This window comes from Microcaecilia unicolor, chromosome 2 (genome assembly GCF_901765095.1).
Source record: "Microcaecilia unicolor chromosome 2, aMicUni1.1, whole genome shotgun sequence".
In the NCBI taxonomy this organism is placed as follows: domain Eukaryota; kingdom Metazoa; phylum Chordata; class Amphibia; order Gymnophiona; family Siphonopidae; genus Microcaecilia; species Microcaecilia unicolor.
In genome coordinates this window covers 96,017,616-96,038,414 of record NC_044032.1, presented here as the reverse complement: position 1 = coordinate 96,038,414, position 20,799 = coordinate 96,017,616, and the positions used below count along the sequence as shown (strand labels likewise).

Below are 20,799 nucleotides of genomic sequence, written 5' to 3'. Positions count from 1 at the left end.
GTGACCTGGATTGGCCACTGTTGGAAACAGGATGCTGGGCTTGATGGACCTTTGGTCTGTCCCAGTATGGCAATACTTATGTACATTACATCTTCGTAGTGTTTGACCTCTGCCTGCTGACTTGGATGTGACTCTACATCTAGTACTTCTCCTTTACCAGATGTCCTGTGTGTTATCTTCCTTGCTGGGGTCACCTTGGGCCTATGCGTGAACTACTGGCAACCTCTGAGTACCAGATGACTCAACATAATGGGAAAAGTGTATTATAGGTGAAAAGCACATACTAGCTCCCTCCTTAGTGTTGCTCTGATAGTTTGTGTCCAGCATTTTCTGTTTAGTGCTATGTGATTAGTGAGTTGACAACACACATACAAGTAGGACTTCTCATTTTGCATTCACTACTTGGTGTATTTATTGACCCCTGATGCAGACGCTTTTTTAGTGTCGAAACACGGCCTGTGTCGGGTCGTTATCTTTGATATAATAAAGACTGTTGGACTCATGTCTCCAGTGGTGAATCTATTAGTCTCTACTTTTGCCTTCTGTGTTCTCAGAAGTAGACCTTGTCCTTGACATAGGTCAGCTCTTCTGTTAGAAACTCAGCACTGTCGTCTTTTTCACTCGGGACATTGCTATACTATTTGTGTGTTATTTCAGTTCTTGTCAGCCTTCTTATGGAGACATATGTAGCCAGTCACGTTTTCAGAAGTACCTCAATGAATGAGCTTAGATAGATTTGCATAACAAAAAAGAGCAGACGTGTCCCCCTAATGACAGTCCATGACACAGAAACAAAACCAAAGGAGGAGGCAGACCAATGTGGTTCCAAAACAGGTGGTTTGTTGAAGGATGTCAATTAAAATGACTCGATGCAGTCCTACATTTTGGCACCACTCGCACCCGTATCACTTCAGCTGTTCTCTGTAGGTTCCATTTCTGTGTTGTGGCGGGGTTTTTTAGTTTAAATCTTAAAAAGATCACGGAGGCTTTATAATCTCTAGCCATATTATTCCTTCTACCACAAGCCTGGTGCTATAGTAGTCTACCCAGTTGGAGGGTGTTTCAGGATAAACATGCCTATGTGAAATACGATTGGACAAAGGGGGGGGGCCCCTCCTCTGTGACACCCACCCCCATAGGCGGTCGGTGGCCCAACTGTTTGGGGAGGCTAAAGGGGGCGGGGTTAGGGGTGGAGCCAGGGGTGGGGCTTATATACATAATTGTCTGATAACACACAGAAAAAAATAAATAAAAATAAAATCGTCACAATTAATACCTTTTATTAAATTTAGATATTAGATATATATCATATGTCAAAGAATAAAGTGGTTGCTCAAAGCATATTCTAAGCACAATCGCTCAACTGCAAAACACTATGCACAACTTTGTGCAAAAACACACTCAACCTTACTGTACCATAAATATTACACTGGGCAGAACCTAATACACCAATATACCACCCATACGGAAAATGCAGACCGTCAACAATATGAAACAAGGGATCATATCATCACAATTCTCATGTAGAGCCACAAAACACCCTAATTCATGTTTAATGTGGGATAAAATGCCATAAATAAGTAAATAAATATAAACTTTTAATGTTGAGCACCTGATTCTCAAAGTGGACATATTCCAAACACTATAATGAAAATAAAATTATCTTTTCTACCTTTGTTGTCTGGTGAGTTTTTCTGATCATGCTGACCCAGTATGATTCTGCTGCTATCTGTCCTCAGTGCAGGTCAGGAAGTCATCCTCCTTAAATATCTCCCTGGCAACCCAGGACACCTCCAGCCGACCCCCCCCCCCCCTCCCCCGCTCTCCCAGCAGTAAGGTAAACAAACCATAAACCAATTTCTACAACTGGTTACACAATGCTAGAGGGCTTTCACTGCAGCTCCTGCTGTGAGGATGGAGGTAAATCAACAATTTAAACCCCTCAGAGCACAGCAGGGGAGGCTTAGCCTGTCCAAGCCTCTTATACCGGGCGCCTATGCCCACCCCTTTTATTTTGGCTGACTGTCCGAAAGGTCAATTGTGACCAGATGTGCTGATGTTGGTGAAAAACAAAGGTCTTGAACCTTTTTTTTTACACAGTTTCATAAGAACACACGTGACGCTTCATTAGTTTTATGATTTTTATTATTATGATATGTGTTTATTCAACAACCGTAGCCTGCGCAGGCTGTGATCTACACTTGTAAGCGTTGTCACTGTTCAACATGTCCGAAAGTCTGAAACGGAACAAACATGTTTAGAAGTACACGCGTTTGTAAAAGGAATCATGTTTTCTTTTAAGTATAATACAGTGGATATAAACACATCTCAAAGTCTGAAACAGATACAACAGATACACTGAGAACTACATGCACTTGTAAAAGGAATTAATGTTTCTTTTGTATAAAATACAGTTTATATAATCTATAAAATCCATATCCTTCATTCTGTTGGCCAAACGGATTAGGCACTGATTTTACACTTTTGGTATCCATGATGGTGTTTTAAAAACCATCAGTATTTCCATTTTGTACCCAGCTATTAGAATGATGCCTAGAATATGTTCCAAGCACAGTCTCTTACACGCTTGTAGTTTCTGCACTCTGACATTAGGGTGCCATGTCAGCCACGCATGTTGGCTCAGCCCCTACCTTTCCAACACACAACCTTGACAGCCTTTTGCCACAGCCTCGGCCCAGCAGTGATGTATAATGTTATATATCACTATTCGTACAAGCGAATTGGACAATTTTCCAGTAAAGAGCATGTATCCTCGGTTGCTTAATAAGACCAATACTGTGCCACCATCCCATGTCTCGAGCATCCTCGGGTCTGGAGGCTCATTTGCAAAATCTCTGAATATCTTGCACATTTTTGCCTGCATCCTAACAGCAGCACAAGCAACACAAGTACGTGACTCTGACCGGTTGTGGCTTTGCGACGTCTCTATAGCCTTTGTTTTTCACCTACAAGAGAATATGGGCGGTCTGTTAAAGGCAGATCAAGAAAAACTTCCACAAAGGTATACCCCAGAACATATTTTGTCAAAAAAGGAAAAGAAAATTACATGCATACCTGTGAAACAGGGGAAGACAACGCCTCCGTCTGGTTTAGTAGATCTATGAGTTCCATATCTTCAGCCACTTGATATATTTCTGTGTTATTGACGGCATCTCCGAATGTGTCCTGCTAAATCCGTGGCATTTTCAGTCACAGTTATATTCTGTTCACAATCTAGGTCTTCTATCAGCGAGATGTTGACTTGAGAGTCAAATAGCTTTAGCCCATATGGCAATTTATCCAGCAAGGACTTTGTCATTTCCTGGCCCAGCAACGGGTACTCCTGTTCCGTTTTTATCCAGCAAGGACTTTGTCATTTCCTGGCCCAGCAACGGGTACTCCTGTTCCGTTTCAGCTACGTTCTGGTTACTAATAATGTTTTGTGATTCTGTCAGGTCGATTACCAGTGGGTACTCCTCAGCCTCAGCGTCAAGACCTTTAAGATAAAGACTGAGGTGTCACCCTCACTTTAACAACAAGGGGTGTTTACCCCTTCTGATCCTCTGTATATTAGGGCTTCGTAGGACTCCATGTTTAGTTGTTGTGTCTTTCTGATCCCCCCCCCCCCCCGATAGATGGAAAGTGTCACGTATTCAAGGAAAGTGAGCCCTTGCCAGACGAACCACCCAACCAAGGATAGAAGCTGCAGACAGGCAGGACTGGAACTGTAGCTGCAGATAGACAGGCAGGACTGGAACTGTAGCTGCAGACAGGCAGGCAGGACTGGAACTGTAGCTGCAGACAGGCAGGCAGGACTGGAACTGTAGTTGCAGGCAGGCAGGACTGGAACTGTAGCTGCAGACAGGCAGGCAGGACTGGAACTGTAGCTGCAGACAGGCAGGCAGGACTGGAACTGTAGCTGCAGACAGGCAGGCTGGACTGGAACTGTAGCTGCAGACAGGCAAGCTGGACTGGAACAGAAGCTGAAGGCAGGTAGGACTGGAACAAGCAGGACTGAAACAGAAGCTGTGAAGGCAGGTAGGACTGGAACAAGCAGGACTGGAACAGAAGCAGAAGGCAGGCAGGGCTGGAACGAGCAGAAGCAGGACTGGAATAGAAGCTGAAGGCAGGTAGGACTGGAACAAGCAGGACTGAAACAGAAGCTGTGAAGGCAGGTAGGACTGGAACAAGCAGGACTGGAACAGAAGCAGAAGGCAGGCAGGGCTGGAACGAGCAGAAGCAGGACTGGAATAGAAGCTGAAGGCAGGTAGGACTGGAACAAGCAGGACTGGAACAGAAGCAAAAGGCAGGCAGGGCTGGAATGAGCAGAAGCAGGACTGGAATAGAAGCTGAAGGCAGGTAGGACTGGAACAAGCAGGACTGAAACAGAAGCTGTGAAGGCAGGTAGGACTGGAACAAGCAGGACTGGAACAGAAGCAGAAGGCAGGCAGGGCTGGAACGAGCAGAAGCAGGACTGGAATAGAAGCTGAAAGCAGGTAGGGCTGGAACAGGCAGGACTGGAACGAGCAGAAGCAGGACTGGAATAGAAGCTGAAGGCAGGTAGGGCTGGAACAAGCAGGACTGGAACAGAAGCTGAAGACAGGTAAGGCTGGAAGTGCAACAAGCACACACAGACAAGAACTCGCCTGAAGACCTGTTTCAAAGGCAAGGCATAAAAGTTCCAAGCTGTTTATAAAGGAGTGTACTGATACCATAATCAAGAATGAGGCTTGGCAGCAGGAACACCAGGGCGAAACTTGGCTGCAAGAATACCAAAGCAAGGCTTGGCTACAGGAACACCAAAGCAAGGCTTGACCACAGGAACACCGGAGCAAGGCTGGAATGCTGGAACATCAGAATAGGACTGGAATGATCTCTGGAACACGATTGGGAAACAGGGAAAAGGCAGTCCACAGCAGCCGAAGGGTCTGGTCACTGGAAGGAGAGGTGAGTGTAGACCTGGGGCACGGCCACAACCGTGACAGAAAGTAACTGAGGTGGTGTATTTAGAATGGTGGTAATGCCTTTTTTATATCTATCAATCATGTGTTGTTTTTAGGCTCCTTTTCGTCTGCCTGCAGACTTGTCCAGACATGCCTAGCTTTGCTACGTGTCATTACGTTTTCATTCGCTTGAGGAAATAATTACCCAACCTCTGTAAGGCTACAGATTATTTTAAACGTATGCTTCCTAAAATGAATACTGTTTAAGGGTAAAGCGATCCCTATATAAAAGCATTTATTCTGCCCCCTTTTTTTTTAACTTGTCTGTGTGAAGTCTGAAAGCATAATTTGAGCTCACACAGAGGTCTTGAAAACAGTAGGGGGAAGGGGAGGGTTTGTCACACAAAGCTGCAGCGCTCTACCTTGAGAGATGAGTTGGAAAGGGGATTTCCTTTCAGAGGGGCTGCAGAAACAGTTAGCTTGGCTACAAGCTGTTTTGATCTTACACAGGCGACCCCTGTATAAAAAAGCACTTTTTCTGCTCATACTTTCCCTTTGTTTTAGAATTCATGGACCAGGATAAGGGTGTGTGTGCACGCGCCCTGCAGGGTACGATCTCACACAGTTGTCTCTTGAAAACAGGAGGGGCTTATGCCCCTGTGTGAATGGATCTCAAAGCCTAATGAGTCAGATCACTATGGTTTCTTATGTAATCTAAAAGAAAAGAGGGGGAGGAAAGTCAGTCTATGGCTCTCATTCAGTAAAACCAGCTTTTGAAAGAAAAAAATTATAAGAAAAAGAAAACAAAATGTCTGTTTTCTGTGAGAAAAAAAGGTTAAGCTGAGCATGTGCAACTAAATTCCGCTGAGACTGTAGGCACAGGGGTTTTCAACCCAGTCCTCAGGGCACACCCAGCCAGTCGAGGTTTTCAGAATATCCCCATTGAATTCAATGGGGATATCCTGAAAACCCTGACTGGCTTGGGTGTGCCCCCCCCCCCCCAAGGACAGGGTTGAAAACCTCTAGGGGGGGGTTGATGTCACTTCCTGTCACATGACACCCATCCAAGATTTCAGCTGTTAGTGGAAACAGGAAGTGATGTAATGCATACAGTAGTGGCAGACATCTTGAAAAGGAGCGTGGTTGTGAAAAGGGGCGTGGTTGTGCATCACTTCCTGTGACATCACCAAAAGGGGAAGTGCTATGTCAAAAAAGGTGGGTTTGGGCAGGGCTATGCAAATAAGGTGGGGCAAAGGGCGGGTTCAATATGTCATATCCATTGATGTCATCCAAGCAGCCGAGGAGCAGGTGTAGCTTGAGCTGTTGCATCATCAAGGGGCCGGGGAGTGGGCGTAACCTCACTTTTGATTGGCTGAAACCCCGTAAGTGGGCATGTCACTTATCAAAATCAGTTGTTTTTGACAGATGCAGGTGAGGTACTTCTTACACCTAGTGCCTCAGAAAATGACCCCATGTCCAGCTTCTGATATAATGAAAGTAGTTTGGATAACAGAGGTACTGCAAGACTCTTAAAAATATATATATATTCTAAGGAAAGGCCATCTAGATGTAAAGTTTTCATAGCCAGCATAATTTTTGTCCTGATGAATGGGGTTTTGGAGATTATACCTGTTCTGCATGTAAAGCAATCAGTTCCAGGAGGAAGAAAAAGTTCTCTCTCGCTGTCTCCTAGATTGCCCAGTCTCTGTATTATATAGCAAAGAATGGTGTAACAAAAATTGTTGAAGTATCTTATTAGATATTCATAAGTTTTCAGAAGCTACTTTGATTGCATGAACCCCATTACTTTTTCTTTGACCCTTGTATTGCGCCAAAAGGCATTTTACCTTGTTTCGTTTGTAGCTAGTTGTAGCTAGTCGCTTGTTGTACTGAAATTTTAGCTGTTAAATATTTGTCATTAGTAAGGGATATGAATCAGTAATACGTTTCTGCTCTAGCTGCTGAATTTTACTTTAAGGTCAGTGGCGTCTTGACACAAGTGACTGTGTCCCAAATGCCAAGCTGGGGACGCGACACTGGGACACATGTTCTGGTTATGCCTGGTGGTACAGAAATGTTGGACTTGTCTTTTGCAGTATATACGCCAACTTTGGGACTGTGTGCTTCCCAGAACACCCTTATGATTATTTGGAGCCCCCGCTACAGGGATCCATATATCCCGCAGGATTCCTTAATTTTACACGTAAGGCACTATTGTGTGCACTGAGAACTATTCTTACATTTTGGTTGGATACAAATGGTCCCTATCTGCAGGATTGGAGGATACTAATGATTACACAGCTTCATATGGACCATATGCAAGTTTGAGACTTTGAGCATGCTACTGGTTGTCACTTTCAGGCCACTTGGGTGGTCTTTTGGAGGACATTGACCCCCTCGAGCACGGAGCACTATCTTAAACATCTAATACATAAGGTCACCACATAGCAGTGGTTCAATATGCAGAGGGTTGGGGGGGTTTGTTTGTGGGGATATAAATGCTTATGTTTTGGCATACTGGGTTAGTAATGTTCTGTATTAGGGTTGGGTTGCAATGCCATCAATAAACAAGATTTAAACATAAACTATGTACAGTAGCTGATGAGCTCTCCTCTTAAAGCTTTATAAGCTTCCTAGATGGTAATATAGGAAAGCCCTTCTGTTTTGCTTCTTTGGAAATAATCCTTTGTCAGGGTAGTTTTCATTTCACAGAGGGGGTATTTTACAAAGCCGCGCTAGCATTTAACACACCCTAATTTTTACCATGTACCCTAATTATTACTGTGTGCTAAAAATGCTAGCGCGCCTTTATAAAAGGAGCCCAGATTTCTTTATCTTGTGGTTATCCAACAGGATTTCTTGGGGCTCTTTCAGGCTGCAGTTTTACAAGAAATATCTGCATGATCTGAGATTAAGGTACTGAGAATACATTCCTGCTCAACCAGAATGATCAAATCTTTGGAGCACAGAAAATAATCAGTACCGGAATATGGTTTTGTGTGTGTGTGTGTGAAGGGGAGGGGAGTTGTGTGTGTGTGTCTAATATGACTCTGAGGTATCTAAATGATTGTACGGGGTGAATTAGTGTCAAAAAGATTCAAAGTAATAGTGGGAACAGTAAAACCGCCGGTAAACCAGCATGCCACCGTCTTTTGCTTGTTGAGAAGTAATTTATGGTAACTTAGACAGTTTGATACTATGGTCAGGCAGTTTTGGAGTGGGTTGATAGTGAGGTTATAAGAATTCTTTGGAAAGAGAAGCAAAATATCATCCGTATAAAAGTGAAAAGAAATCCCAGTGGTTTGGGATGAGTAGAGCAAGTGGACTTAGGAATAGGTTGAACAGCAATGGTGACAGAACAGACCCTTATGAAACACCACAAGTCAATGACCGCGGTGAAGCACTAAAAAAAGAATGTGATGACCTTTATAGGAACGGTTGGAGAAGAACGAAGTGAACCATGAAAGAACATCCCCCAGCAATGCCCATAGATAAATGTGATAAGATTGTGATTTACTAAGTCAATAGCTGTTGAAAGGTCAAGTGAATCTGCGAGAACAATCACGTGTATGTCTAAGTGAGAGTAGATTTCGTTTAGGACTGCTGTAAGAACTGTTTCTATGCTGAAGTGAGGTCAAAATCCAGATTGTCTAGGTTGGAGGGCCAAGGTTTATTGAGAGAGGGAAAAAAGCTGAGTGAAAACTTTTTTTTTTTTTTACTTTAGAGATGAAGCAGAGGTTAGATACGGGGCCATAATGTGCTGGTACAAGTGGATCTAATAAAGGCTTTTTAAGTATAGGGAGAATGATTGCAATTTTCCAGAGGAGAGGTACTTGTCTAGTTGATAAGCTAGTATTTACAATACAGAGTATCTTGGGCAAAAGATCAGGTTCTGAGATGGCTAAACAAGTTGAGACTAGAGTATGAGATCAAGAGAGCCAAAGGTAGCGCGCATCCTGCAGTATTTTTAGACAAAGAAAACTGAGTCTGAAGTTGGAATGAGGACCACAATGACTTGCTGAGGTAGGGAGTAGAGGGTTGGTTTGGGACCTTCGTGCCTAATACTAATGAAGACAACAAGGAAGAAGCTGGGGAAGAAATGGTGACTGGAAGGGTGCTAACAAGGTCTTGTACCTTGTTGGCGAAGTACTGTGAGATCCTTAGCTGAGAGACCAAAAGTAGTAGAATGGACAGTAGAGTTACTAGATGTTAAATCATAGAATAGCATAAAAAGTTCCTTAAACATACCAGGGGCTTCATTTTAACTGCAGATTCTACAGAATTACTGCTGACATTATTGTAAAGAAAAAGACACCTTTTTGTCTCTACAAAATATTCTACAAATAGGCAATTTCTTGCCTTCTTAACTTAGGCAACCTGTTAGAAAATTACCTTCCACCTGCCTTATGCAGGGTAGAGAATAGTTCGTGAATACATGGGGCTTGTGCCTTTCAATTAACATGGTAGATAATGAACAGTTAATGCCACCTCCATGGGTAGATTGATGTCATCATATTAACTGTATTGTGTTTGAATGAACAGTGTGGGAAGATGCTGAGAATACCCCAAAAAGTTAATACAGAGTTTTTGCAGTTATTGCATGCTGATTTTAGTAGTTAATATGTAGCAACTGCAACACCTTAACTGCACTATAGTAAATAGTGCCCTAAAGGTAGAACTTCCTTTAAAGTTGTCAATGCGTATTAACACTTTAACGCACATTAATAAATAATGGCAGCACAGATAGCAAATGTGATACAGGGAATGAGGAACAGACGAAAGTTCACCAAAAAAGATTTTATTGAGGAGGGGGACCCAACTTGGCCAAGTTTTGATTTTTGTCTTAGAGGTCTACAAATACCTATAGGTAAAAACAATTAGAAATAAAAATCACAGTGGTACAAAAACCAATATTAACAGTAAAATTGTATATAAACATGAGACATATAAATATAAAAATGAAAAACATTGCTACCAGATTCCTTCAAAAAGATTCAATAAAAAGATGCATCTTCCTGTGAATAAACAAACTTGGACAATATAATCGAGTACTACTTAACATTTAACATGAAGGATTTAAATATGAAGGATGTTGAAAAACTAAAAAATGTCATGTTTTTAACTATATTGTTATTTTTACCTATATATGTGTTTGTAGACCCCTGACTAAGGCAAAGCCAAAACTTGGTCCTTCCTCAGTAAAATCTGTTTTGGTGAACATTCGTCTATTCCTCATTCCATGGATCATGTTTGCTGTCTGTGCTGCTTGTGTGCTTCTGCAGAGGTTATTCTCCTGTTTTCCCCATGAATAACTGATGGTTGTAAGAGTGTAAGCCCTCAGGGGATGAGGGAATTCTTACTGTACCTGAACGCATGTACCTCATTAAGCTATCAATGAAAAAGCATGAGATAAATCCAAACAAATAAAATGTATATTATGATTTGTTTTTAATTCTGTGCACCTCCTTGGCTTGGGTTACATAAGCATAGAAAAGCAGTTTTTAAATTTAAATAAATGAAATGAATAAATGCATTAGAATATATTAGAATTCTATGTTTTAAATAATTGATGTTCTGATTATTTCATTATTTTCTTCAGTAAAGCCTAATCCTCCAGTTATTGAAAAAGTGATATCTCGACCGGAACTACCCTATGCCTTGAAAATAGTTTGGGAGAACCCGTTAGATAAAACTGTTATGGACCTCAAGTATAATATTCGATACAAAGCCAGTAGCAGCATGAATTGGGCTAAGGTAACCATGTTTTGTTGTTGTTGTTGTTACTTTTTGTTTTGGTATATTATATAAAAGTTATCAGAAGCCCTCAAGACTGGAACGTGCCCTTTAATTGATAGAAATAATGATGTACATCAGTGACCCGACACAGGCCGTGTTTCGGCACACACTGCCTGCATCAGGGGTCATGAGAGCAATACCTTCAAAAATGTGGAAAAGCTAGCCCTCCACCGGGGCTCCAAATAGTAATAGTTGACCTTCAAAACAGTCAAAACTCTGGTGTCTGTAAAACAGACAGACACCGGAACGCCAGAGTTTTGACTGCTTTGCCGGTCAACTTTTACTATTTGGAGCCCCAGTGGTGGGCTAGCTTTTTTTCATTTTTGAAAGGTATTGTCTCATGACCCCTGATGCAGGCAGTGTGTGCCGAAACACGACCTGAGTCGGGTCACTGATGGTACAGCATCATTTCTACTTCTGTCAGTTAAAGGACATGTTCCAGTCTTGAAGGCTCCTGGTGCTTTTTGTTTTGGATTGTTTGCTTTGTACTCCATTTCCCTTTCAGTTTGACTTTGATATAATATTCATAAACATAAATAGAGTACAACAGTAAAATGTAGTAAGGAAACTGTGTAATCAAGTTCCTAAAGAACATATCTGCAAATTACTTGATGTGAATTTTCACTAGAAGTCAGTTCCATCATGAAAAACATTTTTCTGCTTAGAGTTACATGCATACAATTTTTCTAAAGCATGTTTTCTAGCTATTCAGGACCCAATTTCTATGGATGAGATCTCAAAAATTGTAAAACAATCCTTATGTGCCATCTTTTGGAGTCATGGGTATCCTTATACTTGTGTTTTGTATCATTTGATAAATAAAGTAATAAATGCTAGTAGAAAGGCAACAATCTGTTTTCAAGAACCTGGAACTCCCATGATGAATTACAGGGGATGATGTGTTCTGTGGGGTAATATTACAAAGGGGCATCCAGAAAAATGCTCAACGTGCACATATTTTTATGCTTTTATAAAAAATCAAACATATATCGAATACAGTTCATAGATCCTAATAATATTCAAAGTCAATAATATTTATTTTAAATATAAACTTCTATTGTGATGGATCCAGTATAACTAAAACCATTATGTGTTCAAAAGAACAGTTGCAGGTAACTCAAGTATCAGTCATTAGTCTTAAAACCTCAAATCAATGTCCATATTTCAGTGTCAAAATATGATAAAACTAGTAAAAAAGGCCCTTTTCTGAAACCAATGAAACGGGCGCTAGCAAGGTTTTCCTCAGAGTGTGTGTGTTTTACAGAGTGTGTGTGAGAGTGAGTGTGTGATAGAGAGAGAGAATGAATGTGTTGAGTGTGTGTGACAGAGAGAGTGAGACTGGGCGCGATAGTGTGTGAGAGTGACAGTGGCAGGGCCCCCCCTCCCCGCCCTTCCCCTCCCAGTTCCAGGGTATTCCCACCACCTCCCTCCCCTTCCCCTCCCAGTTCCAGGGTATTCCCACCCCCTCCCTCCCCTTCCCTCCCAGTTCCAGTGTTTTTCCACCCCTCCCTCCGTGCCCTACCAGTTGCAGTGTTGTTGAACCCCCTCTCTCCCAGTTCTAGGGTTTTCCCCCTCCATCCCTCCCAGTTCTAGGGTCCTAAACCCCCCTCAGTCCCTCCCATTTCCCCCTCCCAGTTGTACTGGTTTGCGTCCCAGTTTCAGTGTTTTCCCTCTCCCTCCCTCCCAGTTACTGCCTGTTCCTGCAGCACCATCGCCAGGTGTGTGTGTGGGGGGGGGGGTACCCCTGAAGCAGCTTCAGAGAGATGTAGTAAGACCTTCCGCCAGCATGAAAAATATATTGTAATAGACGTCAGATTTTCCCCCATTACTAAACAGACAAAGTCGGCAGCTTAGGAAAGTATGACCACCACTCGCAGTGTACTCGCGCTCGTAGCGCAGGAGATGGAGTGAAAGGCAGGAAGAAGAAAGAGAGCAAGAGAAAACCCCTTTCCCCACTCGGCTTCCCTACCATTTAGCAAACAGTTGTTTCACATCCTTGCTGTGCAACCCTCGACACAGTTGAAGTGGTAGGAAGTGGGAAGTAAAGTTCGCAGCATGCGGGCGACATCGTTTCAGAGAGAAGAAGAGGGTGCCGTATGGTCCGTACCTTGCGCTGTAAATGTTCGTAGTGGGGCTTGCGGCGGCATTGTGGAGGCAACGAACTCCTTTTGTATTTTCTTGTATCATTACCTGCCCTCGATGTCATGACGTTTATTTATTTTACATTTGTATCCCACATTTTCCCACCTATTTGCAGGCTCAATGTGGCTTACATAATGCCAATAATGTTAGATTTTTATTGTGACTTTCATGCCTACTGAATAGAAACCAGACTCTCGACAACTGCTCAATTTCACAGATACCCCAAAATGACCACGAGATAGAACTCCCTGCCATCATCATTCAACATGACTCCACAGACGCTAATGAAAGACTATACCAATACACTGCAATATTAGGAAAGTGTGTGGTGTTAAAAGGAGAAAGACTTGGACCACTGTGTTGTTAAAAGTCAGGAGAAAGACATAGCCTATATTGTAGGAGGGCACATGAAGCTGTAAAAACCAGTAGTCTAATGTGAAGATGATTCAGCTGAAGCCCAAGTCCAGGAAGGATTTGGGGCCCGCGAGGGTGGGGCGGGTGAGCGATGCTATTCGTTGAGTGTCATTGCTCCGCCCTCGACGTCATGATGGTTTGACGCGAGGGTGGGGCAGACACAGATGGGGAAAAATTCCGAACTACACCACCACAGAAGTTGCAGACTTTGCAGCTTCATTAGAACGTTGGGGTTGTGAATTATGTGCGAATGGGGCGTGGCTGAGGGCGGGTCTATGAGTGAGAGTGAGTGGTGCTGACAGCATAGCCTACCAACAGTGCAGGGCTTCAGTGTTTTTCCCTGCCACAGAGTGAGCTTCAGAATGTTGGAGGTGAGAATTATTTATATAGATATACCTTACCTGAATTCTTTGAAGTTGTGTAGCTACTCCAAATAATATATTCTCCACCAAGTCTGCATTACTGTAAAGTTGATCAGTGCCAAACCAACACAATCATGGTTTGGAAATAATCCTACATCTGGGGAATAAATTTTATAATTTCAGTTCTCGGATCATAAGTACAGTCAAGCAACCAAATATTCATGCAGTTTTAGGCTAGAAAGAAGATTTATGCTTTGAGGACTGAAATTATATATTTTTCCCTGATGCAGGATTATTTCTGATATATGATCATGTATGTAGTGGTTGACACTGATCAGCTTTACAGTAATGCAGACCCAGTGGAGAGTATGTTATTTGGAATGACAGTACAATATCAGAGAATTCAAATATGTTCTATTTTGACTTAGCATGTAGATGCAAGGAGGGCGTGAGCATGACAGGGCTCCTAGTTACACATGTAACTTACAAAATACTGTAAGTTATGCACATCCTTGCTGCTTTTATGTGCCCCCAGTTATGCCAGATCTGTGGCTGGTGTAACTACGGGCACGTAAATGTTAGTTGCACCAATACTGGGTTATGCTCCAAAGAAAAGGATGTTATCAGTGGTGTACCACAGGGATTGGTCCTTGGGCCAGCTCTTTTTAATATCTTTGTGAGTGATATTGTGGAAGGACTGTCTGGTAAGGTTTGTGTCTCTCTAGATGACACCAAACTCTGCAATAGGGTGGACAACCCCGCAGGATGTGGATATCATGTGGAGGGATCTGGCAAAGCTTGAAGAGTGGTCCAGCAATTGTCAACTCGGATTTAATGCTAAAAAATGCAGGGTCATATACTTAGGTGCAAAAATCCAAGGGATTGACAATAGTATAGGGGGTGAAGTACTTCTGTGTACGAAAGAAGAGCGAGGCTTGAGGGTGATTGGTTCAAATGTTCTCAAGGTGACCAAACAGGTAAAAAAGGCAACGGTCAGAAGGATGCTTGGGTGCATATGGAGAGGAATGGCCAGCAGAAGAAAAGATGTTATAGTTCCCTTGTATAAGTCTCAGGTGAGGCCCCATGTAGAACACTCTGTGCAATTCTGGAGACCGCACCTTCAAAAATATGTAAATAGGATGGAATCGGTCCAGTGGGTGGCTACAAAATTGGTCAGTGGTCTGTGTCTTAAAGTGTATGGGGACAGACTTAAGGCTTTCAATATGTTTAAATTGGAAGAAAGGCGGGAGAGAGGGGATATGATAGAGACATTTAAATACTTCTGTGTCATTAATGTACAGGAGGTGAGCCTCTTTCAAATGAAGGAAAACTCTTGAATGAGAAGACATAGGATGAAGTTAAGAGGTTATAGGCTCATGAGTTATCCAAGGAAATACTTTGTCACAGAAAGGGTGGTGGATGCATGGAATCGCCTCCCGGTGGAGGTGGTGGAAATGAGGACTGGGTCTGAATTTTGAAAAGTGGGGACAAGTACATGGGATCTCATAAGAAAATGAGGATATAGTCATTGCTATGGACAGGCCATTTGGTTCTTATCTGTTGTCATGTTTCTGTAAGCAATATGCTTTTCTTGGTGAAAATGAGCCTTAAACTCTGAAACTACAAGTTTGTGAATTCCCCTCATGGTGAGGTAATGTGGTGGTGGTTCTCCTTGTCCACCAACAGCATTAGTGGTGTTTTGCAACGCTCTTGCAAGTCTGAAGCCTGACAAGCAACAGGCTTGGCAGTGAAAGATGAAATTAGCCAGAGTCTGTATATGTAAATCAGGTTGGCAATGCTGGAAGATGTCAGGTATTATAATCCTTTATAACTTTGTTATATATTGACATGTAATGCTATATATAGTGCTTTTTGTTCCTACACTACCAGTTCAATACTAATGCCTTCTCAGGCTGTCTCTCTCCCGGCGCCCCACCTTTGCCGATACCTTCCTTCAATGAGCGGTTTTGGGCCATGCTCAGGGAGGAGCTGGCACAAATGCTGCAGCAGCAGAACGCTTAGTCATCGAGGGTGCTTGCACCAGTTGCAGATAAGCCCCAGCTTCTCCCTGAGGCTCCTTTTTTGTCTGTGCAGACATCTTGGGCACTGGCACCTCGATGGGTGTCGACATTGGTGCATATGGTACCACTCTAGGTGTTGGGGGAAAAAGCTTCCATAGAGGAGATTTGCAAAGTTTGACTTGGTCATCTGTCCATACATTCACATCTCATTACTACCTTGAGCAGCTGGATGTGGCAGCCGGTTTGAACAGACAGTTCTACAGAGTTTGTTCAGTGTCTAGAATCCAACTCCACCCCCGTAGGCCCAGTTTTCTTCTGTTCCAGGCCGCACCTCTATTACTAGTTCTCGGTTGTTTCAGTTTGATTAACAGGCCTCAACGTTTGAGTCCCTATTGTCTTTGCATTGTTTTCTGTGAGCATGGTAGCTAGGGATTCGCATCCGTAAGAATATGATGGCCTGCTTGTCCTCGAATAAAGCAAAGTTACTCAACTGTAGCAGATGTTCTCAGAGGACAGCAGTACAAATGTTCTCACATACCCCCCCCCCCCCCCCCCCCCACACACACACACACACCTCACCTTGGAATTGTATTCTTTAGCTGATATACATGTCTTGAGGGACCTGCACTCGCACATCAAGCGGGAAAGCACCCATGCATTTGCGGTGGGATGCTACTAGAAAATTCTACAACTCACTAGTCAGCGTTCACATCGAGCTCAGTTGGATTAAATCACTACAGGTGAGTAATTTTGCTTCACTGCCCTCTGCCAGAGTAAATGGTGTATGATTTCAGTCTCTCAAATTCACTGCTAATGCTTGCCTGAAGGCAGACTGTTTTGACTTTTTCTCAATGGATTGTGATGTTTGTTGTTTTCCAATGCTTTATCTGCATTGAGCTTCTAATAAAGAGGCTTTATTTCTCATCATACAGTTTAGCAGAATTACAGATACATAACTCATAACTATAATATTTGGTTATCTAGGTTCCCGAAGAAGACACAGCTACATATCGAAATTCATTCACCCTTCAAGATCTTAAGCCTTACACAGAGTATGTGATCTCACTTCGTTGCAGGAATAAAAATGGTAGTGGATATTGGAGTGATTGGAGTAAAGAAAAGAGCACAGTCACACCAGAAACTAGTAAGTATTGCTTAAAAAGTGTTCAAGTATTATTGTGAGGTTTTATTTTCTACAAGATTAATGTTTACAACAGCAGATAAGCTGAAATATATTGAGGGAATGTTATGCCCTTTTTATTTAAGGAAAAAAAAATTTTCTTCTGTAACCAGTTATTAAATTTAACATTTACGTTAAACTTGGATTATTTATTGTTAGTGGTTACTAACAAATATGCCACTTCAAGATTCTGGTTTAAGATACTATCCTTTTCCAATATTTATTTAAAAACTAGTAAAAAAAAAAAGGCCCGTTTCTGACAAATGAAACGGGCGCTAGCAAGGGTTTCCTCGGAGTGTGTATGTTTGAGAGAGTGTACACCCCAGCTGACCTTGTTAATCACCCAGGGCAACCACTTGAGGTGCCTGACAAAACAACTCTGGGAGGAGCTAATTGCTTTACTTGCAAGGAGCTGTGCACCCCAGCTGACCTTGTTAATCACCCAGGGCAAGCACTGCCACCTCAAGTTTCCGGCTAGAGGCTTCAATTAGAACTTTGGAGGTGCCTTTTATATATAGAGATGTATAGCTCACACTATCTACAGTTCTAGGCGGGGTACAATGCATATACACAAAGGACTAGATTCTGTATATGGCGTCTGAAAAATCAGCACCAAAAATATTTCTGCCTAGGCGTATTGTATAAACCGCATCAAGATTTAGGCGCAGTTTATAGAATATGCCTAACTCTAGGTGCACCTGTTCACACCAAGGAAAACATGGTGCAAATACCGGCGCCTAAGTTAGGTGCAGAGCAGGTGTATTCTATAACTGTGCGCATAGATTTTCAGAATGCCCATGGTCTGCCTAGTCCACGCCCACTCTACTCCCCCTTTTTGGCAACGTGCATTAGAATTTATGCACACCTCTTTACAGAATACGCCTAGTAAGTTGTGCGCGTAAATTCTAATTAATACCAGTTTATATCAGTTGCTTGTTAATTGGCAATTATCGGCGCTGATTGGCTTGTGCAAGTCCAGAATATGATCAGATTTGTGCATACAATTTCAGTTGCGCTATATAGAATCCAGGGGAAAGTACATAAATCGTACAAACGCACAAAAAGAATACATGACATGTAAACATAATGCAGACAAAGCCAGGTTTCCAGCCCTACTGAACCTATGAAAAAAAATTTTAAACTTCTGCGCCCATGCCAGATGCCTCATTGTTTGGGTTCAGAACATAATCAGGAAGAATGCAAACACTTTGGACATATGTCTCTAGGAGCTTGGAGAGAGAGACTTGACTCCAGTGCAGTGGCATAGTTTAGAGAAAAGACTGCATTGGCTCTCATGTATCCCAATAGGCAAACCATGGAAGAACCTCATAATTCCACCACCATCATCAATCTGCTTTGATTACACTATGCAGATAAACTCTTATAAACCATTCATAAGAATCTTAACAGTTAATAACTATATTCCAGATTACATCAGAAAAGATAGAAATACATAACTATAACAAAATAGTGTAAAAAATCAATCAGTTGGATATATAGATATATATATCACACCAAAGTGAAAAAAAAAAAACAAATAATATACCCAAAACACTCTGGATGATGAGTGGATGAAATCAAACATGCAGAAACAAAAAAAGGCAAAGATCTGCCACAGAAATAGCAAACCAAAAGAAAAAAAAGCAGATCAAAAAAGACAAAAAAATAGGAACAGGAGGGTAACAGAAGTGGTTTATTACTTGTAATAAATCACTTCTTCTGTTACCCTCCTGTTCCATTTTTTAGGGTGGGAGGGGGTTGGTGACCACTGGGGGAGTAAGGGGAGGTCATCCCCAATTCCCTCCAGTGGTCATCTGGTCAGTTTGGGCACCTTTTTGAGGCTTGGTCGTGAAAAAAAATGGACCAAGTAAAGTTGACCAAATGCTCGTCAGGGACGCCCTTCTTTTTTTCCATTATCGGCCGAGGATGCCCATCTGTTAATCACGCCCCAGTCCCGCCTTCGCTACTGTGCCGACACGCCCCCGTGAACTTTGGTCGTCCCCACGACAGGAAGCAGTTGAGGACGCCCAAAATCGGCTTTCAATTATGCCAATTTGGGCGACCCTGAGAGAAGGACGCCATCTCCCGATTTGTGTCAGAAGATGGGCACCCTTCTCTTTCGAAAATGCCCCTGATAGTAACCTAGTGTTATCAACACCATATCTGAGTTCTACAAATCCAGCTTGATCTCTGTGTATAAGCAATTGAATAATAGTCTCCATTCTGCAACATAGTAATTTTATGTAAATCTTACAGTCTTTATTTAGTAATGAAATCGGTCTGTAATTTTGTACAAGGGAACAGTCTCTATTAGGCTTTGTTAATACTATGATATTTGCGTCCAGAAAATGGCCTGGAGATGATGAATCTAACAGTTTGATAGTAAAGCATTAAATGAGATGAAATGAAAGTGGAAAATGATTTATAAAACTCCATTGGTAGACTGTCTGGACCTGGTGCTTTTGTTGAAGGTAATTTTTTGATTGCAGAGATGATCTCCTCATGGGAAATAGGTTGATTTAGCTGGCTCCTTTGATGATCAGTGAGGCAAGGAAGATTTAATGATGTAAGAAATTTAGAAATTTAAATATTATGAGCTACGCATTCTGAAGAATATAATGACGTGTAAAAGGATTCAAAAGCTTCAAGTATTTGAGGAGAAGACGTCAAAGAGGCTCCAGCAGAAGATTTTATAACGGATATACGTTGTTTTGTTCTTTTGCCTTTAAGATAAGATGCTAGCAGTTTACCAGCTTTGTTGGAATCTGTATAATACATAGCATTTTGCTTAAAAGTGATGATATTGGAGATGCTTGATAAAAGAGAATTATACTGCATTTTGAGGGATCTGAGATTTTGAAGCGCAGACTTAGATGATGAGGAATAGAAAGTCATTTCAAGTTGGTGAATTTCCGGCTCAATGAAGCCAACTATTTCCAGTATCTAGCAGCCGATAATAACCTATGAATACAATGAATACATTGACTACATGTGTCAGCTAACAAACCTTATTGTATAACCTTATGTCTTTTCTTCTAATAATAAAGATATTTTCAAGTTGGTGAATTTCCTTCTCAAGTCTAAGTTTAGCATTATTGGTTTTACGAAGATGAGATACCTAACTAATTAGTTCACCTCTTAGCCATGTCTTGAATGCTTCCCATATTGTTATATATGATGCTACAGAATCTTTATTATCAAAAAATTTGACAGATTTCTGGGAGATATGTTGCAGAAATGTTTGATCCGAGAGTAGAGAAGTATTAAGTCTCCAAGTAGAGGAAGTTGTTTTATTAGAAGACCAAGTAAAATCACAGGATATTGCTGCACGGTCAGAGATCGATTTTTCATGTATCTGTTCAGCAGATAGCATAGGAATCAAGTCCTTAGTACCCAAAAAATAATCAATTCTTGAATAAGTGTGATGAGGAGTAGAAAAAAAAGGAGTAATCTCTAGCTGTTGGATAAAGTAGTCTCCATAAATCAGACCACCCATTGGACTGCATAAGAACATTTAGTGAGTTGCGAACTTTGAGTTTGGCAGGTCTGCAATTTGAAGAACGATCCAGATAAGGATCAGTTGAGAAGTTGAAGTCTCCTCCAATTATAGTGTGATAATTGAGAGCATTTGACCCAGAAATATTGATTTTATGAAGGAAATTAGGGTCATCTATATTTAGAGTATAGACATCAATTAATGTTAGAGGTTTGCCCTCTAAAGAACCCTCTAATTGAGACCACCTGCCTTCATTATCATGGATATGGGAGATTAATTGAAAGGGCAGAGATTTTCTAATGAGAGTAATAACACCATTTTTACTGCAATTTGCTGGGCTTATAAAGCATTGATCAAACCATTTACTTATAAGTTTGGAACCTTCTTGTGTATCTAAATGAGTTTCTTTTAGTCTCGTGGTTGTTGTCTACAGACCTCTGACACA

At 41.8% G+C, this 20,799-nt stretch overlaps 1 protein-coding gene across 2 annotated transcripts in view; it reads left to right on the top strand.

The window, feature by feature from the left end:
• The window catches only part of IL6ST (interleukin 6 signal transducer), a 154,569-nt gene that overhangs the window by 81,092 nt on the left and 52,678 nt on the right, over window positions 1–20,799 (top strand). For both annotated transcript variants that reach the window (XM_030193145.1, XM_030193144.1), the window contains 2 exons: window positions 10,543–10,697; window positions 16,663–16,822. In XM_030193145.1, coding sequence (XP_030049005.1) covers window positions 10,543–10,697; window positions 16,663–16,822 — 315 coding nt within the window. The remainder of the gene's footprint in view (window positions 1–10,542; window positions 10,698–16,662; window positions 16,823–20,799) is intronic.